The sequence below is a fragment of the Fistularia commersonii genome, chromosome 17 (genome assembly GCF_037954325.1).
Source record: "Fistularia commersonii isolate RoL2024-O1a breed Wild chromosome 17, RoL_Fcom_v1.0, whole genome shotgun sequence".
Lineage (NCBI taxonomy): Eukaryota > Metazoa > Chordata > Actinopteri > Syngnathiformes > Fistulariidae > Fistularia > Fistularia commersonii.
The window spans coordinates 3161419-3188638 of record NC_141300.1 but is presented as its reverse complement, the minus strand read 5'-3'; the positions used below and the strand labels follow the sequence as shown (position 1 = coordinate 3188638).

The following is a 27220-nucleotide window of genomic DNA, read 5'->3' as shown; positions in this document are numbered from 1 at the left end:
TAACCCATCATGGATGAGCCATGAGCAGTAGGCTGTCATCCATCAGCACAAGGGGAGAAGTTAGGAGTTCAGCATCTTGCACAACAACACTTTGACACGGTAGGAGGAGGCGGGAATCAAACCAGAAATGTTCAGTTCCAAAGACGATTGCCCTGCCTCCTATGCCATGCCATCCCCGCCACCATATGAGAGGGTGGAGGAGGGTAGAGAGTGGAACAGTGAGGTTACAGGGAGTGGAGATCAAGAAGTTGGATGATTTCAGGTACTTGGGGCCAGCAGTCCAGAGCAGCGGAGAGAGTGGAAAAACGTGAGGACATGTTCAAGCAGGTTGGAATGGGTGGAGAAAAGTTGAACCATGAGTGGTTGGCAGCCAATTAGCGTTGCATAATAGTAATGGGAAAGGAAGAAGGGAGGTCTTTTCAATATCGTTCTTTCAGGGACTGAAACCTACATTGAATCTGTAAAATGAATCGATAAATATACCTCCAAAAAAAAGAAGAACTAAGAGCTGCTGACACTCACATTCTGGTCCTGTTGCATAATTAAGCAATCCATACAAATAAGCTTCTTTGCTTTGCGTGAAAATGCACTTATGTAATGGAGCTGCAGATCAATGAAAGCAATGGAGTGGTGTAACGTTAAAATTTATCTGCGAGAACACATCACGTGATTTCAAGGAATGCATTACTTTATATTTCTCCACTTACATCCCCGTGCGTAACCATTCATGCGCATCCGCAGCTTCTTTATCCAGGGTGCGGCCCTGTGTGCACAGTGTGCACAATTATTAGGCAAGTGATTATTTTGACCATATCATCATTCTATCCATGATTTCCATCTCCAGGCTGTATAAACATGAATGCTTATTGGATTTAATGCATATCAGGTGATGTGAATTTGTGTAACAAGGGATGGTGTAGCCTAGGGAGATCAACACCCTATATCAAGGTATGTATAATTATTTGGCAAAATGGGCCAAAAAGAGATTCAAGTGACTCTGAAAAGTCAAAACTTATAAAAAGTCTTTCTGAGTGAAGCAGCACTCTTGAAAAATCTAAGATAATGGCGCCTGACCACAGAACCATCAAACGATTTGTTGCAAATAGTCAACAGGGTCACAAGAAACGTGTCGAGAAGAAAAGACGCAGATTAACCGCCACAGATTTGAGAAGACTCAAACATGAAGCAACAAGGAACCCATTATCCTCCAGTGCTGCCATATTCCATGTCAAGAAGTATGAGATCTTCAGGTCTCAGAGACGTCGCCAAGGTAAGAAAGGCTGAAACCGGAAACAGCGCTGAACAAGACAGATACAGTACGTTGAAACGTCAAGAATGGGCCAAGAAGTATCTGAAGAGAGATTTTTCAAAGGTTTTTTGAACTGATGAGATGAGAATGACTCTTGACAGACCAGATTGATGGGCCCACGGTTGGATCAGTAACGGACACAGAGCTCCACTTCGACTGAGACGCCAGCAAGGTGGAGGTGGGGTACTGGTACGGGCAGATATTATTAAAAATGAGCCAAATGTACCTTTTTGGGTTGAAAATGGTCTCAAAATCAAAAGTTGATTCTGATCAGATCAAGAAACTGACCAACTCCTTGAATGGAAGGCTTGTGACTGTTATCGAAAAGAATGGTGGCTGTATTGGTTGCTAAGGGTTTGTTTTTTTTAATTTCAGAAATGTTTATATATCAATTTTGAGTTTATTTGTTATTCTCACTTTTAACTGAACACTAGAAAAACAAGTGAAATGGGAAAATCGTTTTTCATTTAGTTGCATAATAATTCTGCACACTAATAATTGCCTAATAATGGTGTACATATAGATATTCTCTTCAGAAAGCCAAAACTTCACTTTCACTACTTACATGTTCAGGTTTGAGGGTTTGTTAACATTTTAGATTGACAAAGAATACTGTTCTTGTACAATGACCAGAAAAAACAAGAAAAATTTGTTGCATTTATTTCTTACGGCTCAATAAGCAACATATTGTCCTCCCAACGTGAAAGTTCCCTTAGAGACATATACCGATGCATTAGGCACCCTCTTTTTCATAAGTTTTTGACAAACCTGGAAAAGCATCTACTTTTAGTTTAGTTTTTCAACAACACATTCCCACGCATCACATTCCGGCGCATTGGCACCCCTTTCTCGTTGGTATCGTGTCAGTGGAGGAATGTGATTTCTCCTTTGCAACAGAAACATGCAAAATACTAACACCGCTTTTATTTTAGTTTGGTTAAGAGAGTGTTGATGTAAACATGACGCTCCAGGTCTGTCGAAAAATTACAAAAAAAAAAGTTCCTAACGCGTCGGTATGTGATGCGAAAGGAAGCCTTCAACATTCGTCAGGTGGTTGACGCTTTAGGATGAGAATGGGCTGCTATAAGAAGCTTTTTCTGAGAAATTTACTGAGTAACACATTTTCTCCCAGATCCTGCCCACCAGTCTACTCTTTTGATGCTCCATCTGTTGTCAGTATCACAAGTTTATCCCAAGGCAGGCCCATTTCATTTACGCATCCGCATACTGCTACAAAGATATAATTTCCTGTAGCGCCATGCATTGATCTTAACCCCAAAAGTTCCTCTCTTACGCACAGATCTGAGTCCAGTCCACAAATAAAAATCAACAACTGCGCAGTATCAGAACTTTTGTGCTTTACTTTACTTTGCCAAGGCACCTGTATTGAAATCCCCCTTTTTTCAAAATCCACCTTTCGTTTACCTATTTTTGATGGAGAAGGGTAGCTGACTGTTGACAACAGGTGACTCAGCAAGGCCAGCTGATGAGAAGGTGGGGCTCGCGTTTGTCGGCACTCGATTGATGCGGCACAGCAAGTGTAGTGCATTGTGGGACTTGTAGTATTAAACAACATATCGGCTGGCCAGCTCTTATTCCACTTGCAGGCTTTGAGTTTGACATTGGTGTTTTAAGATGTTCTCGTGGGCCACATAAAATCACATTTGGTTTTCTGTTATTAGCTTTTACCTATTCTGGATCTTCTGCCAACTCAACAATCCCCCAGACTTCCTATTATCATCCCCTCACCATCTTCACCAAGGCAGTACCTTCCTCACTTTAAACAGGTCTCTTTCATGGGGAGTAGATTTAACTCAAACCATTTACTAAAATACTAATAATTTCAAAGAAAGTGCTTGGTAAATAAATCCAAAACAAACCCAGTGTAAATCTGTTCACATATCTAAGTCCAGATAATATTGTTTATCAGGGCCATGACATATGATGCAGTAGATCTATCTTTTTGCTGACATGTCTGCCTTTCCACCGTCCATCCATTTTCTACCACTTATCGGAGGACGGGTTGCAGCAGCAGCAGACGAAGCTGCCAGTGAGTGACAAAAATAAAGCAACAGTTTTCAAACCCTTTTTCCGCTGTAGTCATACACAAGTGCTCTGAGCATTAAGAACGATGTATCTGTCTATATTCCATCAACTTATATTACTATATCTGCTCAAATAGAAAAGTTTTTGCAACAATAAATGATTTAATACTTAACCTTTCCCACAATATTTTAAAAATTGCATTTTTTACTAAAATATGCTAATTATTATGAATATGAGCCAACAAAAAAAAAAATCCAAAATTTGTTTTTGTTTTGCTGTTGGCTGCTCAGACACACATGCAGGCATGCAAATACACACAGGGAAGTGCCCCTACACATTCCTGTTAACTACATGGGTTTAGAAACAGTGGAGTGAGCTTCCAACAAGTACAATGTGGCAAGATTGACTCTTCTTATTTTCCTTTTGGCTACTTTCTTTGGTGTTCGCCAGAGCAAGTCAACCTCCTCCAACTAACCCTACTCTCTATATCCTCTTCTGTCATGCCAACTTTCACTACAAAACGCTAAATCTTCTCTTTGGTCTTCCTCTATGGCCCCAGCATCCTTCTACCTATATATTCACCATCTCTCCTTTGTACATAACAAAACCATCTCAGTCTGGTTTCTCTGACCTAATCTCCAAAACATCTGACGTGCTGTCCCTCTCATGGTCCCATACCTGATCCTATCCATCCTCGTCACTCCCAAAGCAAACCTCAACATCTTCATCTTTGCGACTTCCACCTTTGCTTCCTTTCTTTACCTGGTGTCACTGTCTGAAAAGACAAAAAAGTGTTCCTGGTCTCACCACTGTGGTGTACACCTTTCCTTTCATTTTGTCTGACAGTCTTTTATCACTCATTACCTCTGATACTCTTCTGCACACGTTTCAACCTGCTTGAACGTGTTCTATGACCTCTTTCCCACACTCTCCATTGTAACCACACCTCAGTCTCTCTCAGTCACACACATAAATTCTGCCTTGCGTGAGTGTCCTCCATTCCTCTCCTTTCCTCCACTTCTTTAGATTTTCCTCCACCTGCTCCATGCTCTCAGTACAAATCGGGTCATCTGCAAACATCATAGTCCTTGGAGGTTCCTGTCTAACCTCATCTGTCAGCCTATCCATCACCACTCAAGCACCCTCTCACACTCTGAGATCCCCCTTTACTCCTGTCTGCTCTCTTCAATACCCTCACTGTCCCGTTCCTTCTTTAAATACCTCGTTCTCTAAATATACTCCTGTTCTTCCTCAGTCCACCACCAAGTCCCCTTATCTACTTTCCGTCTAGACGACATACCAAGTACTCTGCTACCTCCCTCCCTGATCACATTAGCTGTAGTTGTCCAGTCATCTGGAAGCTCTCCCTGACCACCCAGAACCTTTCTCAAGTCATCCGCTATATGCTGTCTGGCTATAATTCCACCTACTACAACTTTGTAGTCAAAAAAACCCCATTGTTTTTAAAAGATGTTGTAAAATATGTTCTCCTACCTGTGTGGCATGAATAATTAGCTCAATATTCAACAGTGGCAAAGGATACATAACCAACAGCAGACAAAAACATGGGAGAAGACAGATCACATACAAACCTTGCATGACAACTGCAGTGTCAGGGCCTAACTCATGTCTGCTTTGACAAAATATTGCAGTGAAAGCAACCAAAAAGTCAGAATTGGAAAGCTTGGCATAATTTAGCATGTATGCACAAGCTCAGTGTCAGTCCTGATGTCATTTTTACTGCGAAACCATTTTCAAACCATTTAGACATGGCAGCTAGTAGTGGGTTCCAGTAGTGGAAAAAAGACATTGTTTCTTATCAGCAACATGAATTCTTTTGACTTCATTTTGAAAGGGCCAAAGTTGGTGAATATAAAATTGACATCACCGACAATCATAGTAGTTAGTCAAAACTTTTGTAAACTTCACAGCAAATAATGCCCCCCCTAAACCTAATTTTCAGACTTCCAATTTGATTTTCTTCACTTCTAAACCTCTTGTGTTAAAACATATACCAAAACAGAGACATTCAAATACTATCCTGTTCATTTTTCCAAGCAATCCAATCTATTTCTATATACACAAATACACATTTAGTTCTGCTATTTTCCCAGCTCTATATACCACTTATTCTCTATCCCATTTGTTATGTTTACCTGTATGATGAAGAATGGCCTTTTACGGTCATTTCAAAAACGCAACGAAATTGATCAAATAGCTTTTAAAAAAATAATGAAGACTGTTATAAATTATCAATGTGGTAATCCCAAGATGGGGACGCACACAGGTGCAGCGTCTTGTCGCTCCTCTCGTGTTCAGTGTTCAGAACTACTCTCAGTGTGATTTTACATGTTTTTTTAAGTGTTTTACTCGCTATTACTTGCTATTTTTGTTATTACTCACCCAGTCAGTCATGTGAACCCTGTCTATGAGTCTTGGTCTACAAAACATTGGACTCAGGAATGAACTAACAGTGAGCAGCGACTTTATCCTGAGGCACAATCTACTGCCGGACATAGCTCGAACACCGGGGTGCCCTTGGATTATCATTCCAGTGGGCTGGAGGAGGAGGAGGTGACGGAGAGAGAGAAAACAGAAGTTTTCCAGGGATGGTGTCCTCGCAATGATGAGACGATGGCCACACAAATTACCACTTCCCAACATCTTCCTCTCAAATGCCAGATCCATTACAAATAAAATGGACGAGCTGAAGTTACAAATCGCTGCAAACAGACTCGTCCAGGACTGCTGTATTCTACTGGTAACGGAGACCTGGATCCAGTGATCTATTCGGGACACAGCGATCGAGCTGGCTGGCCGCACAACACACTGCCATAACAGAGACGGTAAGGGAGTTTGGACCTTGTATGTACATGAATAACAACCGGTGCACCAACGCAAAAATCGATAGCCACTGCTCCCCAGACTTGGAGTATGTGACTGTTAAGTGCAGACCCGCATATCTACCATCAGTTTACTGTTGTCATAGTGACTGCTGTGTACATTCTACCGAGTGCTAATGCTAACATAGCCCTTGACCAGCGGCACAATGCCACTAGCCACCAACAGAACACCCACCCAGAGGCAGCCCATATTATTACATATTATTATACTTAACCATGTTGATTTGAGGGTAGTGCTCCCTAAATTTCATCAACATGTTAAATGTGCCGCCAGAAGTGAAAAGCATATAAACATCAAGCACAGCTACAGAGCCATACAGCTACCCCATCTTGGCCTATGTCCCTGCTACTGTTACCTACATACACAACCCTAAAGAAAAATTACCTTCCCATTACAAAAACAGTCATAATTTGGCCTGATGGTGCCTATCAGCAACTGCAGGACCGTTTTGAAAACACTAACTGGGACATTTTTCAAGATCAGGATCTGGAAGTGTACACATCCACTGTGTTGTGTTACATCCAACACTGTTTTTCAACTGTCACAGTGGTAAGACAAATTTGAGTGTACCCTAACCAGAGGCTGTGGATGACAAAAGAGGTCAAAATGCTCCTGAAGGAAAGGAACAGTGCCTTTAGGTCTGGGGATAAGGCTCGGTACAGGGCTGCCAGAGCCAATCTGAGGAGAGGAATAAGAGAGGCCAAAATATCATATAAGAGGAGAATCAGGGATCTGTACAACATTGACATGCAGGCGGTGTGGCAAGAAGTCCAAAATATCACCAACAGCCTCATGGTAGCTCATGGGGACACCGCACTGGCCAAGAAACTTAACCACTTCTTTGCCCACTTTGAGGCGGGGCCACCAGCGGCGGAAAGGTCACACACGCCCTGGCAGCCAAATCTTTACAGTCCTTACAGTCCAAATCCTTACAGAGACAGTGATCAGTGAAGCCCTGCAAAGCTGCCGGACTGGATGGAGTAACTGGTAAGGTTCGGAGAGACTGCACCGACCAGCTGGAGGGTGTATTTGCCAGCTTATTCAACCAGTCCCTTGCCCAGTACTCAGTTCCACACTGCCTGAAGTCCTCCACCATCATCGCCCCCATCAAAAAAGACCAATGTCACCATTGTCAGCAATGTCAACCCATTATTATGAAGAGCTTTGAGAAAATGATCAGGAGTTACATCACAACAAGCCTGCCACCCACATTTTACCAGTTTGCATGCAGGGCAAATAGATCCAATAAAGACGACCTTGCTTCAGCCCTTCAGTCTACACTCACCCATCTGGAACATCAAGGGAGCTATGCCAGGCTGCTCTGCTTAGAAAAAATTACCAAAAAAATTTCCAAAAGTCTAAAATAAATATACATATATATACATACATATATATATATATATATATATATATATATATATATATATATATATATATACACACACACACACACACACACACAAACACATATTAAATATATCTATACATATCAAATATACATATACATGTACATATACATATATATGTGTATATATACATATACATATATATACATACATATATATATACACACATACATACATACATACATACATACATACATACATATATATATATATATATATATATATATATATATATATTACCCAGAGATGCTGGTATTGTTGTGCTGTTCCCGGCTTTTTAAGGTTGTTTTTGTCTGTTTTTGATTCCACCGAACTTGAGAGCTGCTATCTCTAAATATCGTTGCACTCTGTGTAATAAGTCTTAAATCTTGATTTTTTTTTTTCCTCTCTCATTGTGCATAATTTCAAACCCTTATTCCCCTAAACTTATCAAACATATCTTATCTTCCTTTCACTTAGTGTTTCAGTTCCTTTTAGCATCTACCTTGCAGACTAAAAAGCCTCTTCCATCACTACACACACACACACACACACACACACACACACACACACACACACACACACACACACACACACACACACACACACACACACACACACACACACACACACACACACACACCCCAAATTGAAGATCAAACAATTCAGTTACTTTTACAGCCAAAAGACACCTAGTCGGCATTAATAACTGTATCTGCGGTTACTTTGTGAAGTAAAGATGCTCACATGAGGAAAATTAGTCACTTACACGCATATGTTAGTTAGTGTCTGTGCCGGTTTCATCAGTTGTGAATTCATCCTGGTGGCAGTGTCAAGAGGTGTAAATGAGGTGGAATGGTGTCAGCAACAAAAAGATAATTTCACTCAAGCCAGGATATTCATTGACAGACCCACAGAGAAGCAAAGAGTCCGGAATGAGTAGCCATTAGTCAGAAAACTAATGGCATTTTTCCATCAGGCTACGTTGACAGAGGAATCATGAGATGAGGGAGCACTCACTAATATGCAAACTGACAGCTAAAAAGCTTCGACATATGCTAGCTCAGCACTGTACATCATCTAGTAGAATGGCACAGATGCGGAACTGTATGAATCTTCTAGTTTGATTTATCATGTAGTGCATACCCACACGGCTTAGCAAATTGGGCAAATCAAACCTCAGAGGAGTCGTTTTCATTACTTAATAATGCTAGAATATTTTTTCTAAAACTGTGGAAAATAGATATTCATTTTGCAATTTGTCCCCATAACTGACTGTCAACATAAGAAACTATCTTTATCACCATGCTAATCTAATACTGGAGTTGATGTCCTCTCACAGCCTTATGAGCTGAGTGTGTGGATAGACAGATCTGGTTTTGAAAGTGTGATTTTTGTGAAGCAAATCAAGTTCTAGCAAATTCTGATGTTTACCCTATATATTTTCACGAATGCAGCTTCAGGGCGGCACTGGCCCGTGCCTCTCCAAGCCTGCCTTGGGGGGGCACGGAGCAGTGTCTCCCTGTGCCGGTCCCAAGCCCGGATAAATGCAGAGGGTTGCGGCAGGAAGGGCATCCGGCGTAAAACTTTTGCCAAAACCAAATATGCGAGACAACCAAAACTATACCCTATATATTTTCACAATTTCTAAATATATACAAATATTGAGGGACAGCTGACTAATTGATCAAATCTATGTGTTTATTTCTTTTACTACAACTTGCAATAATGTTAACTGTTATTCATTTGACGAGGAAAAAGTAATAACTTGGATCTTATGGAAACATTCAACTTACCTGTTTACTTGAAGGAATATAAACAAAATGATAACCCCTCTTGTGACAGTTTACAACAATGCTATTTTTAGTAAGCCGCATACATAAGAATTCATAATGTCTGTTTTGTCATACGGTGCAAATTATATCTATCATCTAATATATGATATCTAGTCAATTTAAAAACAACATAATTCAATGAATTGCACTTCATGGAAAAATACAGGCAGTGTAATTGTCATATTTAATGCACATCCTTCTCATTTTGATTGACAATGATTAACTTCTTGACAAGCATGTGTCTGGTGTCAGCAGGTGGTCAATTTTATGAACGTGTTTAATTTGAATGGACAAAAAAATACTGGTTCTGGGCAGATTTCATTTTGATCAAAACCATCTCTTATACACCTCTTGTTGTGAGGCTAAATCCATCCATCTATCGGGGGGATGCTAGAGCCTATCCCAGCTGTCATAAGGCAAGAAGCGGAGAATAAAGTTCGCAGTGGAATAAAGGTTTGTCTCGGCAAAACGGAATATACTGTAGGTGCGTGACTGAGAGGAACCAAAGTGGAATCGCAAGGTTACAGGGAGTGGATCCAAAGAAAGGATTTCAAGTACTTAAGGTCAACAGATTGGCAAAATGGAGAGGGTGGACAAGAGGTGAAGAAATACATTCAGGCTGATTTGAATGGCTGGAAAAAAGTGTTAAGAGTAATGTGTGATATCAGCCCGAATGAAAGGAAAAGTATACAAGATAGTGGTGAGATCAACGATGCTGTATAGTTTAGAGACAGTGGCATTGAGGAAGAGACAGGAAGCAGAGCGAAGGTAGGATGACATCGAAGTTCCCTTTGGGAGTGACTAGGATGAAAAGGATCAGGAATGAGTCCATCAGAGGAACAGCACATGTTAAATGTTTTGGAGATAAAGTCAGAGAGGCCAGACTGATGGTTTCATCATGTACAGTGGCAGGCTAGTGAATATGTTGGTAGACGGACGATGAGGTTGGAACTGAGAGGCTTTTTGGATGTAATGAAAGAAGACATGAAGTTAGTTGGTGTGAGAGCAAAGGACACAGAGAATATGGATAGTTAAAGGAGGTTGATTTGCTTTGACGACCCCTGAGGGGAAAAGCCGAAAAGCATAGAAATTGAAGTTGCTGTCATACTGTAGATTATTGTCATCTTGCTTTAACTATATCTGCTGCTCCTTGGTCCCGAGGGCCTGAGCTGTAACAAAAGCATATCTCACAGAGGTACTGTAGGTTGATAGGACCATGGTGCTGACGATGAGTGAGTAGATGAATCGAGAGGGCAGAATTCAATTAGTGGATCACTGGAATACTCTGAACATCCTGACACATGCTAGAAGAGTATGTAGGACAGAAGAGAAGGTGATATGATGAACTACAATATGCTTGTCAGATTTGACTCATTCGGTCTGCCTCATATACTTTCTTATACCAACGGCATAGAAAAGACAATATGCAAATGTGCTGTGAGTAATGTGGTTTCAAACTAAAAAGTTGAAGAAAACCGAGCACAAACGGAACTGCATCCCCACTGCTACTTTGAAAGAGTGCATCATTGCTGCTACTTTAAAAGCAGATACATTCACATCCGGACAGACAGACAGACAGGCAACACCTGCATGTGCTTCTTAGCATTAATCATCCTTTCACAGTAATAAAAGTTTCCCCTGCTGTGAATAAAACCACTTCTCAAACCATTACAGATGACTCTTTTGAACAATAACATTAGTCCTTCTCTTGTTTCGTCATGAAGACAACCAGTCATCAATTTTACATTTCATCTAACGTGAGCTTGAGATCACAGTTGTGATATCTGTAGTGACGACTTGCACGTGCAATTTTTCAGAAAATGGTAAATCAGTCTATCCCTGCTTACAAGTTATTGAGCCTTTCAATCATAATACTAATGATGCTTATCAAGTAACCTCTTTAACTATTAAATGTTCTAATTATTCAACATTCTCCTTATATGGTGAGGCTAATTGTCATATGAAATCAAATTAAATTGGTTATTCATACATTTAACGTCATTCTTCTGCGAGGTTAAGTTGGTTGCTTTCAACCCTTAACAGATATGTCATCATACCCTGCAGTCCCATTATATCATGCACAAAAGTAATCATTTGTGAAAACTGCTTTCAATTAACGACAATCGGTCTACTACAAAGCATGGGTCTTGAATATATTTCCTTGGATGTCGATGGCTATGTTGAAACAACACATGAACTATTAATCACTGGCCAATAGCCAACATTTTATAATACACGCAGACACAGTTACATTTTTCTAATAATGGCTTGATTGAAAAAGTTCGATTCATTATAACATGTTAATGCAGTGCTAATAATAGTCCAAACGATGCTTCTTAGTTTTCAAATTACAATACATTTGCTTGATATACTGTACCTGCTTAACAGGGTAAGATGAAAGCTTACAATTGATAGTTTGTCCACAATATTAGACCAAAAAAATGTTAAGAGCCTTGTCGTCTTTATCTGGATGTCCCTGCTCTCATCTACTACTTGTTATCAGCCCAAATTTCCTTTACAGACAGTTGGGATTAACTTGTATAACAATGGTATCTGAAAAAACAAAGTCAATCTACATATACCTTTGTCTATGTACAGGACTGTCTCAGAAAATTAGAATATTGTGATAAAGTTCTTTATCTTCTGCAATGCAATTAAAAACACAAAAATTACTTTTTCATGATATTCTAATATTTTGAGATAGGCTCTTTGAGTTTTCTTAAGATGTAAGCCATAATCAGCAATATTAAAATGATAAAAGGCTTGCAATATTTCAGTTGATCTGTAATGAATCCAGAATGTATGACATATTTGTTTTTGTAATTGCATTACAGAAGATAAAGAATTTTATCACAAAATTTTAATTGTAAGAGACAGTTGTGTATATGCTCTGTATGCGTGTGTCTAATATATACATATATATATATATATGTATATATACATATATATATAAGCGTATATATATAAGCGTATATATATGCGTATATATATGCATATATATATCTATGTATACATATATGTGTATATATGTATACATATATACATACGTATACATATATATACATATACATACACACACACATATATATAATTATATATATTTATGCATATATATATACATACACACACACATATATATAATTATATATATATATATATATATATAAATATATGTGTATATATACAGCAAGTACTGTATACCAACCCCAATTCAATGTAATAGGTAAATAAAAACAGAATGCAATGATTTGCAAATCAAATTTAACCTATATTCAGTTGAATACACTTCAAGTACATTATATTCAATGTTCAAATTGATGTTAACTGAGGGACTAGTCAGTCATTTTGAATTTGATGCCTATATAACATTCTAAAAAAGGTTGGACAGAGGCAACAAAGGACTGGGGAAGTTGAGGAATGCTCAAAAACACCTGTTTGGAACATTCTACAGGTGAATTGAAAACAGGTGAGTGTTGTATTGGGTATAAAAGGAGCATCTCTGAAAGGCTCTGTTGTTCTCAAGCAAAGCATGCTCACCACTTTGTGAACAACTGCATGAGCAAATAGTCCAACAGTTTAACAACATTTTCGCAATCGCAAGGAATTTATTTATCTACAGTCCATAATATCATCAAAATATTCAGAGAATCTGGAGAAATCTCTGTGTGCAGGCGGCACGGCCGAAAACCAATATTGAATGCCTGTGACCTATGATACCTCAGACAGTTCTGCATTAAAAAACAGCATCTTTGTGAAAAGGATATTGCCACATGGGCTCAGGTACCCTTCAGGAAACCATAAAACTGTACCATGCACTGCGAAAGCCATACATAAACAATACTCAGAAACACCACCGGCTTCTCTGGCCCCAAGCTCATCTGAAATGGACTGAGGCGAATTGGAAAAGTGTGCTGTGACCTCATGAGTCTACATTTCAAACTGTTTTTGGAAATAATTTACGTCATGTCCTCTGAAGCAAAGGACCAACCTGAATTGTTATTATCACAAAGTTCAAAAGCCAGCGTCTGGGACGGTATATGGGGGTGTGTTAGTGACCAGGTCATGGGAAACTTGCACATCTGTTAAGGAACCAATGCTGAAAGATACATACAGATTTTGGAAGAATATGCTGTGTTCTAAGAGGCATCTTTTTCAGCACCATCCCTGCTTATGTTAGCAAAACAATGCCAGGTCACATTCTGTACACATTCTAACAGTATGGCTTGGAAGTTAAAGATTGCGGGTACTTGACTGTCGGACCTGCAGTCCAGATTTTTCTCCTATTAAAAGTGTGTGGTGCATTATGAAGCGCAAAATACAACAACAGAGACCCCAGACTGTTGAGCATATGAAGTTGTACATGAAGCAACAATGGGAAAGCATTCCATTTAAAAAGCTTAAACAACTACGGTCCTCAGTTCCAAAATGCTTATTGAGTGCGTTAAAAGTAAAAGTGATGTAAAAATTGTAAAAATGACAACTCTTTTGGAATGTGTTGCAGGCATCAAATTCATTAATGAATGAGTAATTGCAAAAAAACGTCAAATGGAACAATTTTAATATTAAATATTTTGTCTTTATAGTGTATTCAACTGAATATTGAGTGAAAATCATTTGCAAATCAAAGTATTCTGTTTTCATCTATGTTTTACACAACGTCCCAACTTCATTGGGACTGGGGTTTGTATAGATATACTAGTTTACCATTTCTAATCTCAGTTTGGCATCCCTGACACTATCATGTAACATGTGCTGTCCCTCAGATGGACTCATTCCTGATCCTATCCATCCTTGTCACTTCCAAAGAGAGCCTGAACATCATCGCTGCTACCTCCAGCTCTGCCTCCTGTATTTTTGTCAGTGCCACTGCACATATAGCATCGCTGATCTCCACTATCTTGTGGATCTTATCTTTCATTCTGGTTGGTACTCTTTTTATGTATATTAACCTTGACTCCTGAAGAATGGTTTAAAGAACACTTGTCTATCCATCAATTATCCTCCTTAGGATTACGGAAGATTCTATAGCCTATCCCAGTTGCCGACGTGGACTTGTCACCAGTCAATCGTAGAGTCACTTATAGAGACAAGACAACCATGCACGACCTTATTTACATTGGGCGATTATCCCAATTAACCTGATGCATGTTTTCGGGGGAAACTGTAGAACCCAGACGAAACCCATGCAGACACAGGAGAACATGCAAACTCCATGCAGGAATGTCCCCTGTCAGAATCAGACCAGGTTGCTCAGATGGTCCTTCGTGTTGTATGGTATAAGTACTAACCACTGTTCCGAAAGTACATATGTGATTGATGCAAAATAGTGTTATTCGTGAGTTTTTCAGCTTTTAAGCAATAGTGTCAAGGGAGGTTCTCATTCACCCAGGTCATTGTAAATCCTGCCCTTCAGGTGTAGGTGAGCTGCAGTATCTTGTCCGGAAGTGGTGACTCTCCTGTTTTAGAGTATCTGTTTGAACGGAGTTTGTACCTAGATTAGAAGACAGCAATGTCTGCATTCTGGCCAGCGACAGATAGTTTGAGAGGAATTCAAAGAAGCCATCCCTGTCAAAAGAGAAAATCTGCATCGGAACAGAAGAGGGGACCTGTAAGTAACCTTTCACACAGTCAGTATAACACTGACATATCAACAAACACACCAGATCCATTGACACACCCCAAACCAAACAGAGAGATCCAAAACCAAAACCAGGTTTAAAATTCTAACTCAGGTGACCCTTAGTCAAATCCCTTAATTCCCCCGAACAACGCCCACATTAACAACAATCTCAGTCCACCTAGTGCAAAAAATAATCACCCAGTAACATAACAAGCCATCTAAACTTAGCCCAACTCCTAATCCCTACCGAAAACTCCTCACAGTCTTTTGGAACTGAAGAAATCTCCCAGAAAATCAAGTCCATCAGGCGCTGAAAGATTTGACAATGAATGAACAGCAACGTTAGCTTTAGGATTCAATATAGAATGAAAATAATTGTAAAATGACGAATATTTGCAAAGCATTGTGAATCCTTGGTTCAAAAAAGACAAAAACATTCCTTTAAGAACTTGAATTGCAGACAGAGAAAAACACTATTGGTTGCACATAGTTGTCAGCAACCACGTACATAAATTTACATAGAAAATAGCTGTGTAATTTTCTGCATGAGGAATGCATAGAAACACAAAGAGACATGCTTATAAACACACACACACACACACATGCACACAAACAAACCCACAAGACGCTCATCTCCTTAATTGAGGAAAAATGACTTTGTCTCCCAGTCAGAGCTATCATTAATTAGCACAATAGCACCTGATTAAAAGTTGCTATTCAGATAAAGTGTCAATTGACCTTCCTAAGCATGTATTTATGTGTGTTTTTACTGCATTTACATGTAGTAAAAAGCCTTATGTGGTGGTGAAAAACATCTATACATGGTTACTCTCTTAGAATATAAATTTATGTGGAAAAATGTTTTTTGTTTTGGACTTCTTAAACTATCTACTATTTTGCAAACTCCTTCTTTAGCTGCGGAACAAACCAGCCACTAACATTGTGTCAGCAACTGGATCTGTTAATTGTAATCTAAATTACAAATGGTAATGCAGCCTCAGGGTAGGACAGGCCAGTGTATCCCTGAGCCCGACTAAATGCAGAGGGTTGGGTCAGGGAGGGCATCCGCCATGAAACTTTTGCCAAAACCAAACACGCAAATCAAACCTAACAATCTCATACCGGATTGGTCGAGGCCTGGGTTAACAACGACCGCTATTGGTACCGATGACTGACAGGGTACCAGTGGAAATTGGGCTACTGTGGGTTGGAGAGGAGGAAGGCATATTCAGAAACAGAGAGACAAAAGGAAAGGCAAGACTCTGGGACTGAGAGTAGAGTTGGTTGACATGATGCAGAGAAGGAAGGTGGATATAATGTGTATCCAGGAGACTGGGTGGAAAGGTAGTAAGGCTAGAAGCTTAGGAGCAGATTTTAAGTTGTACTATCATGGTACTGACAGGAAGAAAAAGGGAGTAGAGTAGGAGTTAGCTTAAAGGAGGAGATTGTTAGGAATGTTCGGGAGGTGAAAATAATGTCAGATAGACTTATGAGTCTGAAACTGGAAATTGAAGGTGTGATGCACAATGTTGTTAGTGGCTATGCCCCATAGGTGGGATGTGAGTAAAGGAGAAGGAGAAGTTCTGGAATGAGTTACATGAAGGAATGCAAAATATACCCAGAGATGAGAGAGTAGTAATTGGTGCAGACTTCAATGGACATGTTTGTTCAGGCAGTGGATGTGATGAATAGGTGATAGATTGGTTTGGTATCTGGGATAGGAACGCAGAGGGACAGATTGTGGTAGACTTTGGAATAAGGATAGAAATGGCTGAAGTGAACACTTTTTCCAGACAAGACAGGAATATAGGGGTAACATATAAGAGCAGAGGTCGGACCGCACAGGCAGACGACATCAAGGTAACCTGAAAGAGATCAGTGACTGCGAAGTAGTGGTAGGTGAGATTGTAGCCAGACAGCATAGGGTGGTGGTTTGTAGGATGACTCTGTTGACAAAGAAGATCAAGAAGACAAAGACAGAGGAGAGGACAAAAGTGGTGGGAGCTGAAAAGGGAGGAGTGTTGTATGGTTTTCAGGAAGGAGCTGAGAAAGGCTCTGGGTAGCCAGTAAGAGCTTCCAGATGACTAGACAACTACAGCTAATGTGACTGGGAGACAGGTAGGAGAGTACTTGGTGTATCATCTGAAAGGAGAGTAGATAAAGAGACTTGGTGGGGGAATGAAGTGCGGGAGTGTATACATAGAAAGTGGTTAGAAAAGAAGAAGTGGGATACTGAGGGGACTGAAGAGAAAAGACAGGAGTACAGGGAGATACAGCGTAAGGCAAGGACAGAGGTAGCAAAGGCAAAACAAAGGGCATACGCTGACTTGAAGGGAGGGAGATAATTATTTATACAGGTTGGCAAAACAGAGCTAGAGATGGAAAGGATGTACAGCAGGCTCGGATGATTAAGGATAGAAAAGGAAACGTATGGATAGATGCCAGAAGAGTGATGGGAAGATGGAAAGAGTACTTAGAAGAGCTGATGATTGTGGAAAATGAAAGCCTCGCTACCTTCCCACCTGGTCCCCTGGGCTCACAGTATATTGACCTTCCTCCTCTGCATCATGTCATCCAACTCTCTAGCTTTAGCTGTCATCGTCCCACTATTCAAAGTCCCTACTCTCAGTCCCAGACTATTGCTTGAGCAAAGTTACTCCCAGAAGTCCAAGCTGAGGGGTGCACAAAATAAAGGAAATGCGAGTACAGTATAACAGGTCTACTTGTATCTACTTATCATAAATTACGGGCAATCTCCTTGAAAAGGAGAATCTTAGCCTCACTGGTTGCTGGTTCATTCATGCCAGCGCCTCCTCCAGGCCGCCCATCTCGGACTGGGCCCCTCCTCAAGTTTTCGATGCCAGGAGCTGCCGTATCAAATCACCAGAGATGTTCTTGGGGAATCCGTTAAACAAGCGATGACAAAAATTGCCATATGTATTTCTTCAAAGAGTTGAACAGTTTGACAGTTTTCTGAGCCATCGCAAGACCTTTGGGTCTCTCTGGTAATTAGATGACTCTTTAACAGTAATGCCAACTGTTTTGACTTACACAAGGAAATCTAATCCTTTCATTAGATACGCTTCAAATTTTTCAAACATGAAAAGTTGAAGAAACGGAAGAAACGGCAGAGGAATTTAGGAAAGACATATGTAGAAATTCAGCCCTCTATTTTCTATCATGCTATGAAGAAAATCCCTCTGAAAAACATGTCTGATGCAGTGATGATGTAGTGTGATTTAAAATAACAGCAGACGAATTAGCCATGCCTCAACTTATTACAAATTTACACAGAGCTGTATGATTTAATTCTATTATATTCCTCCAGACTGGGTCGGTCATGAGAAAATCAGCAGAGGCTTGAGCCCTTGTTGTTTTCAGTTTCATCCAAAGGGAATAATACGTTTAAACCCTACAGCATCTAATATTTATCATATTGCATGCTTGACATTGTGGCGCCAAAGATTAACACACATTGACTCTGAGAAGAGCTGGAGTCTAAAGAAAGCTGTTCACACAGAGTGTCTCTGTACAAGTGTAAGATAAGATAAGCTAAGCTAAGCTAAGCTAAGATAAGATAAGATAAGATAAGAACAACTTTATTTGTCCCGAAGGAAATTGTTGTGCCAGAGTTTCAAGCAAAAACATAACAATAATAGATAATAGTAGGAAGGAGGGAGAAGAAGGAATACAATAAAATATAAATGGTCAAGGTTAAGGCTATCAAGTCTATCAAGTGTTTTAAGGTCTTAAGTACAAAGATTTGAAGATTCCCTGCGGCTGAGGGAAGAGGAATTAAAAAGTCTGATAGCCTCAGCTAGGAAAGACAAATGTAAATAATAGCAAATGCACCATTGTAAGTCCATCCATCCACCGCCTAACGCTTTTCCTACACTAAGGGTCGTGGGGATGCTGAAGCCTATCTCAGCTGTCACTGGGCCAAAGCAGGCAGCGCTAAGCTCTGTGCAACCCTGACACTCCACGATGAAAATCAACTGGAGCTTTTTACTCAAGGTTAAACCCAATCTATCAATCAGAACTTGAACTAAATAAAGAGTGATCTAATTTGCAGTGTCTTAAATCTTCTTTAAGCAGAGCTAAGCATGCAAATAATGAAAGAAGAAATCTTAAAAGTACAATTGTTAACATTATTTCCTGCTTTAAGGTGTGCTAACAAAAGCAACATAGTGTGAACTACAATAAAATGAAGGCTGTGAAACGGTGTAGCATAGCACAAAGATACAACACGTTTATTATGATTCATCAAGTTTACCTCAAGCAGAAATGTAATTTTAAAGATATTTTTTCTGAAAGGGTAGCGCAGAGGCTAGTCAAGAAAAGTGGTTGCAGTAAAGAAAAGTAATATCAAGCTTCTTCTTCTTCTTCTTCTTCTTCAGAAATGCAAGTCGAAAAGCAAGCAACAGTATCTTGAATGAAACTGTTTCTTTTTTACCATCTTTTTTTGTCTTTTGTGGTGTGATATAATTGTGTTAATGGTTTAATTGTGTGTGTTTATACAGTTTTGTGTCTTTTGTCAGCCTTGGTGCAGTACGCAAACCTCACCAGGATGCGGTGGATTCTTTTTACAGAGCATCTATAGAAAGACAGCAGCAGTTCTCAAGAGAGGGTGACCACTTTAAAAACCTCAGCAAATAGAGTTTCTGCTGTGCCTTCTTTACAAAAGCATTGGTGTTTGAGGTCCGTGAGAGGTCCTGGGAGATGTGTGTGCCTGGGATCCTCCACGATCCTCCTCCTGAAGTCCAATATCAGTTCTTTCGTTTTGTTAGAGTTCAGTGGCAGGCTCTTTTTAAGGCACCAAACTGTGAGATTGGGGACTTCATCATCATCTTGAATCAGTCCCTCCACTGTTGTATCATCCGCGTTTTTGATAATTTTGTTAGTGTTGTATAATAGTTCAGTCCAGGGGTTGGGAACCTTTTTCACTGGGAGAGCCACAAAAGCTAAATATTTCTTGATATATTTCATCGAGAGCCATGTAGTATTTTTAACACACAAAAAATGAAATACGTCTTACTTTTAATGCGACCTCTGGTGCTGCATGGATTTGCTCGAAGTGCCGCTTTATATTTGACCGTTTCATCTATGCAATTTTATCATAGCATATTAGACATACCGCAGATCCAAATGCAAATTCCTCTGTCCACGCAGCCTGGAATGCACGGTAATCATCGTCTTTTTTTTTCTTTGCCGCCATCTTTTCCGTTATGAGGGTTGATGCGGACAAAGTAGTTGGCTGTTTGATAAAATTAATTTCTTCACCTTTACAATGACCCAGACGTGCTCGGAAGCCAATGGTTCCCAACCCGACCGACAGGTGACCCATGAAATGTATCTTCAAAACTAATTTCTGTTTACTTTAAAATGACATAGTATTATGAAGAAGTCTTCTTCTTCTTTTGGCTTTTCCCTTCAGGGGTCGCCACAGCGAATCAACTTTCTCCATCTAACCCTAAAATTATTATGAAGAAATATCACAGGTATTTTAAAATCAGTTCCAAACTGATTTTTTCTTTTTCAACTCAAAATTGTCTGGGAGCCATATGGCATCACCAGAAGAACCATATATGGCTCGCAAGCCATAGGTTCCTGACCCCTGGTTTAGGGGACAGTCTTAGAAGACCTCCTAGATCCATCTGTTTGTGCTCCTAGCAGGTCCTGGTTCGAGTAGCTTATTTACAGGACTGCTAGGGATGATTGTCTGCAAACAGAATTCTTGCACATGGGCCTGGGTGTTTCAGGTGAGTCAATACTGAGTGCAATGTGGTGTTAATAGTATCCTCTGTTGACCTGTTTGGCCCTTTATGCAAATTGGTGTTGATCAAGGGAGGGTAGGATTGCTGCTTCAACATGTGCTAAGACAAGCCTCTCAAAACACAACTGAGCTGATGCTAGTACTACTGGTCTATAGTCATTTAGGCCACTGATGTGTATTTTGTTAGGTCCTGTTGAATAATCTAGTTGGTAACTATACTACTGCATCTCCTGGTCACTTTCCTACCTCCACAGGTACATCATCAGGACCGACTGCTTTTCCACTCTTCATCCTCTTAAACACCCTCCTGACTTCACCTTTGATAATCGCTGCTGCTTCTTGGTCCACAATAGTCACCTCTTCCACCTTTCAATCTCACATTTCCTTCATTCATCAACTCATAATTGTATTCTTTCCATTTTCCCATCACTCTTCTGGCACCTCTCAATAAACTGTAAATACCCCCCACCCCCACCCCTCGCTCACAGTTATGTATATAAGCAATAAAAATTATGCAAAGCAAGCGGAGATGCTCCCCACAGTGAACTTTAACATATGCATGTAATAGACGAGTATAAACACGCGAATGCACAAATGCACACCTTTTAGGCCAAATAGCTGACATTAATTTGATAGGAGTCTGATGTGATGTGACAAACAAGACTGACTGACTCAAGTAATTTGGCAGGGTCAGGCAAACATACACCAACACACCTATATAACATCCGAGACATTTGCAATACATTGCAATTCACCTATATAATACTTAACCCTCGCTTTTTTCTTAAACATTTCATGAGCAACTTAATCTCAAAAAATATGGAAAAAGCTCACTCGAAAAATTAAACTATAACATAGGAGGCATTCTACTTAACTTGTTTTATTTTGCTCAATTAATCCTATAAACATAGGGAAACTATCTCACACTTTCTTGTCTTAGTTTGATTTGCTAATAAAGCTCTACATTTATCTGGTGTTCCACTAATAACACTTATGATATAAATATAAATTTAGGCAAAGCACCTTCTCCCATGTTCTTTCATATACAACAGCAACTTGCTGGGTTGCAGAGCATTTGTCTTTGTGTCTGTGTGTGTTTGCATGTGAATCCAAATATGCATGCATAGTTTTTTCATACCCGATTTGTCACGCTGCAGTGCTGCCTGAGAGTTGCAGATAACAGTTAGTGGAAGTCTAATCATATGGTGCAGTGCACCACTCTATGGTTACATGACTCTTGACTGTGTTGGGTCAACTTTGGAGATAAATGCAAAATACGTCTGCGAAAAATCCAGTATTATACTTCAACTGAGCTGTAATTAATTTAATCTTCTTCCTTTATTGAACAAACATTTTTGGGAGAGATAGGAAATGACAAAGGTTTCTCCCCTCCCAAAAGTTAATAAGACAATGCACAAGAGGCATCATTGTGGGAAAAAATAATTTCTTGACAAAAAGCGGCAAATCCAAAATATTCATGTTTATTGTTAACTGTCCACTACCATTCAAAATAGTGCAAGCTGTTACAAAACATCCTAATTGCCCTGCTTCATTGGTAACAAATGCTTTAATATCTTATTACCTCATTTATATTCCAATAGACTTTTGTGCAGATGCCTTGAATAGTAGATTAATAACTGACGCAGCTATTTCTTCAGCTGATGAGATGCTAGTACAGTTTGTATATTGTATTCCATCTTTATGCCGCTTTTTTACCAATCTTACCAATGTAATAGAGGATCCTGTATTATATTTCAGTTAAATTCAGTTAAAAAGTTATTTTGAAGTCCACTCATTGTCGAAACCCAATACTAGCTTTTGATTAACTTTTTTTGTCTGTTTATTTTGTGCGCAGGGTGACGCGCTTGTGAGATTAGATCAAGGAAAGAGGAGGGACCTGACATCAGAACGGCTGACTGTAGTTGTGGTACACCATCTGGTGGTCCTGATGAAGTATTGCATGAAAAAAGTTTAATTGACCCTTAACATAATATGAGGGTTAAACGAAGCCTTCCAAAGTAAATATGAGGCACGCACACGCACACACACACACACACACACACATACATACATACATGCACGCACACACACACACACATTTATACACATTCATATATAAACGTGTGTATATCTATAAATAGACATATATATATATTCACATATATACATATATGCATATACACATATACATGCACATTCGCCTTTACTGAAAAGCTGCCATTGCTCTACCCAGATTGCTAAAATTCATGTGTAATTCAACACACAAAGAACACTTCTGCAGCTAAAAGATTAAAGTTATCCAAGACTTACACATTTAATGATTACCTTAAAACTGACATCCTTGTGCTCTTTTTTGAAAACCTGGACAGCAAGCACACGATAAATGTTTCAATCATGAGCCTCATCGCAGGCAGACAGAAGATCATCTAGTCACTTATGTGGAAGGAAAGAAGAACAGGGGGCAGATGACTAAAAACCATCTCAGTTTGGCTTCTCTGACCTTTTCTCCAAAACATCAAACATCCTCTGCCTCTGATAGTCATTCCTGTTTCTGTCCGTCCTTGTCACAAAAAGAACCTCATCGTCTTCATCTCTGCTACCTCCAGCTCTGCTTCCTGTCTTTTCTTCAATGCCACTGTCTCCAAACAATACAGCATCGCTAAATCTCACCACTATCTTGTACACCACTCCTTTCATTCTGGCTGATTTGCTTCAATCCCATAGTACCCCAGACACTTTTCTCCCCCTACCCAACCAACCATAACACATTTCTTAACCTCTTTTCCACACTCTCAATTGCTCTGGACTGCTGACCTTAAGTACTTAATATCATCCACCTTCTTTATTTCCGCTCCCTGTTCCACTTGGGTACCTGCCATTCATACACATATAATCTGCCTTGCCATGACTAACCTTCATTCCTCTCCATTCCAGTGCATACCTCCATCTCTCGAGATTTTCTTTAACCTGGTCCCTGCTCTCACTACAGGTTACAATGTCATCTTCAAACATCATGGTCCATGGAAATTCCTGTCAAATCTCATGTGTCAGCCTGTCAATTGCCACTGTTAACTGTAATAAAGTTGTTTCTGTCTGTTTCACCTTTAAATCATAAACTATTTGCATGGGACAGATTTGATGTGAATTTAGAGCAGTAACGTTGAAAGAAGTGGACGACAGAGTCATGGAAGGTCTTGGAGTTGGCACTCTTGCATTTTATGGAAACAGAATAAAAAGAACAAATGAAGGGGGCAAATGAAGGATGAATGAATGAGGAGAAAGAGGGGAAAAATAGTAGCAGTGCAGCTATGTGGAGGCAAGATTAATAAATAGCGGAGGAAGACGCAGTAGGAAAATTGGAGTGAGTTTAGATTGGACAAAGAATCACATATTAAGAAATAATGCAGGCAGAAAACAGAAAGAACATATGAAGCATGGCCTTGACTACATGAAAGATTGCTCTGAGCTATTCTTGTCCATACCCCACCATCCCCCCAACTGTACACCCTTATCTGAAACCAGAAACGAGGCCCACCATCCCAAGAAAAAAAAACTTTTCCGTAACAAGTTGGGTCATGCTTTATTTCAGAACCACATAGTTCTCACTTAATGATCTGATCTGGAGCTACTGGATTCTGTTTTTTACAGAAAAAAAATGGTGTTTGTTTGTTTGAAAAAAAGGCTAATAAATAATTTCTTATTCGCACCAAATATTGTTATTCATAATTCATTTACTGGCTCAAATGTGTCATCCTTTTCTGGCTCCCGGTCTAGTTTATACCCTCAACATTCTTTCAAGAGTTCAAATCTGCCAACCATTTGTATTACTTTATGGCTAAATATAAACACACAAAATATTGACATATCTAGGAAATAAGGAAATAATAATGTGTAAAGAGATGACAAATGATTACAAATGGGAGGAATTCTGACAGGGGGCATGCTGACATTTATTTTTTTCCAATGACCCCCCGATTTTGGCAATTAGCGCTGAATTTTGCACCTAAATGCTGAAAGGTCAACTGAATAGAAAACTATGTACACTGAAGCCATTTAATACACATGAATCAACATAGCAGTTATTTTGTTGTGTCAGAGCATTTTTTGTGCATTCATTCTGTCTGTGTGGAGAATACTGGCACAAAGCTGATTACCTGAAAGTCTGTGTTGTTTAGAGGTTGCACAGTTGGTGTTTTGGACAGAGCAGCAGATATGGAGCATCACAAAAGTAGTGAGGATCATTACCACACTCTGGAGCAGCAACGTGACTTCGAACTGTTTCCCAATCCTGCAAAGATGTGTCCAAAATGTAATGGCATATAAAAGTTTTAATTTAGAGTTTGAATCAGAGGAAATGTTTGATCGATGGATGAATGAATAGATGAATAAATAGAAACATCCTGTGAGCATTTTTATCAGCTTACTCACCAGAAGAAAATGCGCAGGATGTTGGCTATGAGGAGAACCAAGCAGACCCTGGTGGAAAAACCCTTAGCATTGCTGCTCCTCTTAATCTCCTGGTACTGGGGCACATAAGGCAGGGCTCCTCCAAATATCATGACACAGGATGCCAGCCAGGATAGCACAGACAACAAGATGTCTGTGTCGTCCTGCGGCAGTATTACTTCTGCATCCATCAAAGTGAGACAAGATCAAGGAGTGTTTTGAGACTTCAGAGATGGCTGCTGAAAAGCACAAAATGCTCAGGTCAGGTCAGTTCCAGGTCACTTCTGAACAATATTCCCAAACCTACAATAACACAATGTGGTAAACTATACTTAGGTGATACATTTAAATAATATAGGATGTGTCAAGCTAGAAATTCATCAAATAACTAAGGAAAGAACTATGGGCCTATGTAATATTCAAAAGAAAATAAATAATAATTTATCCTTTATTAATGCCCGTGGAGAAATTCATTCTCTGCAATTAACCCATCATGAATAAACCATAAGCAGCTGGCTGCCGTCCACAAGGGGGGGGGGGCTTAGAGGCTCAGAGCTTAACAACACCTCAACACACTAGGAAGAGCTGGGAATTGAACCAGGATTGTTCAGTTCCAAAGACGATTCCTCTACCATAATGCCACAAATAATTTTCTTCACAATTTTAATACAGACTTTGGAAAAATTACATCATAATATTTAAATATGTCTTGCAAAAAAATAATAACCTTTCATTCTTAGATAATGAAAATTGCAATTTGTTGACCAGAACACAAATTTTTCAATTTGATTTTTCAATCAAAATGATTTTTCTCCACTAACCTGGGTAGGACATCCTTAATATGCTGCCAAAACAAGGAAATAAAAGGACAATAATCAAACTCTATGTCTGACTGTCAAAGTGAAAGTTCTTCAGACGTAAAGTTTACAAAATTCAGCAGATACTAGAACCATCCTATTGAGTCAGCTGAAATCCTATATTTGGCATTCAAAGATTTGTAAGATTTGTAATCCCAACAATAATAGAGCTGTATAAGTCTGGGCAAGCACTCTGAAGGTATGAGAACATCACTTTCACAATCAGACATGCTTAGTGATTCATGTCTTCACATATTTTATATTATTTGGCAGATTCATTTTCAGTGTTGATAGTAAGCTTTTACTTGAAGATTATTTGATTCACAGGCGAGTGTGTGCCAGTGGCCCTGGAGAGCGGTTAGAGTATTGCAAGGACAAGTTTGCTATGTATAATGTTACCCCTTTGATTTGTGGAATGAAAAGTCCACAATCATACTTGAGAGGTTATTATAACTGTGATGATAACGCCAGTGATTTAGTAATTTATCCAGAATGAATAAGAATAATATAACTAAAAGACGAACTGATCTGCATTTTAAACCTTTATGAGAAAATAAATTCCTAATCTGAGAAGCGAGCACTAAGGCACTATTTACCCGTCAATTAATATATTACCAATAAAACATACCCTTTCCATTTCAAATAGCTGCTGTAATCCCAGGTATTACTCTTTTAGGTAACTCAGCTGCAAGAAACAACAAAACTTGACACAAAAGACTTAAAATAATAAGTTCTGAGCATAAAACAACTTTTTTTACCCCAAACACAAGTCCAAGATATTAACATGTAGTGAACATGTCTAAATGTGTCGATCGAGTTGCAATATGATGTATATTAATTTTGGCATTTTTAAGCGTTGTTTTTAAAAGTTTGGGGTGAAACACGCCCATTGCTCTATTATTGTACATTTTAACAAAAAAATACTAACCTCCACGTGCAATTTCAAGCTTCATCAGTTGTGTCCGTTCTTTAAATCAACTTTTCTCCTCGCTCTCCAAAGAAGGACAGGCGGAGGTGCGGTAGGTCGAGGAGGCACCGCCACCTA

General features: G+C 39.4%; 1 protein-coding gene across 1 annotated transcript in view; it reads right to left on the bottom strand.

Annotated features, from left to right (window-relative positions):
* Positions 1–27212, bottom strand: part of LOC147224785 (solute carrier family 66 member 2) — a 43810-nt gene extending 16598 nt beyond the window's left edge. Inside the window, exons 1-3 of the mRNA XM_086163438.1 lie at positions 27104–27212; positions 25301–25557; positions 25027–25160 (exon numbers count right to left, since the gene is read on the bottom strand). Coding sequence (XP_086019564.1) covers positions 25027–25160; positions 25301–25509 — 343 coding nt within the window. The 5' untranslated portion in view covers positions 25510–25557; positions 27104–27212. The remainder of the gene's footprint in view (positions 1–25026; positions 25161–25300; positions 25558–27103) is intronic.
* Positions 27213–27220: the final 8 nt, after the last annotated feature.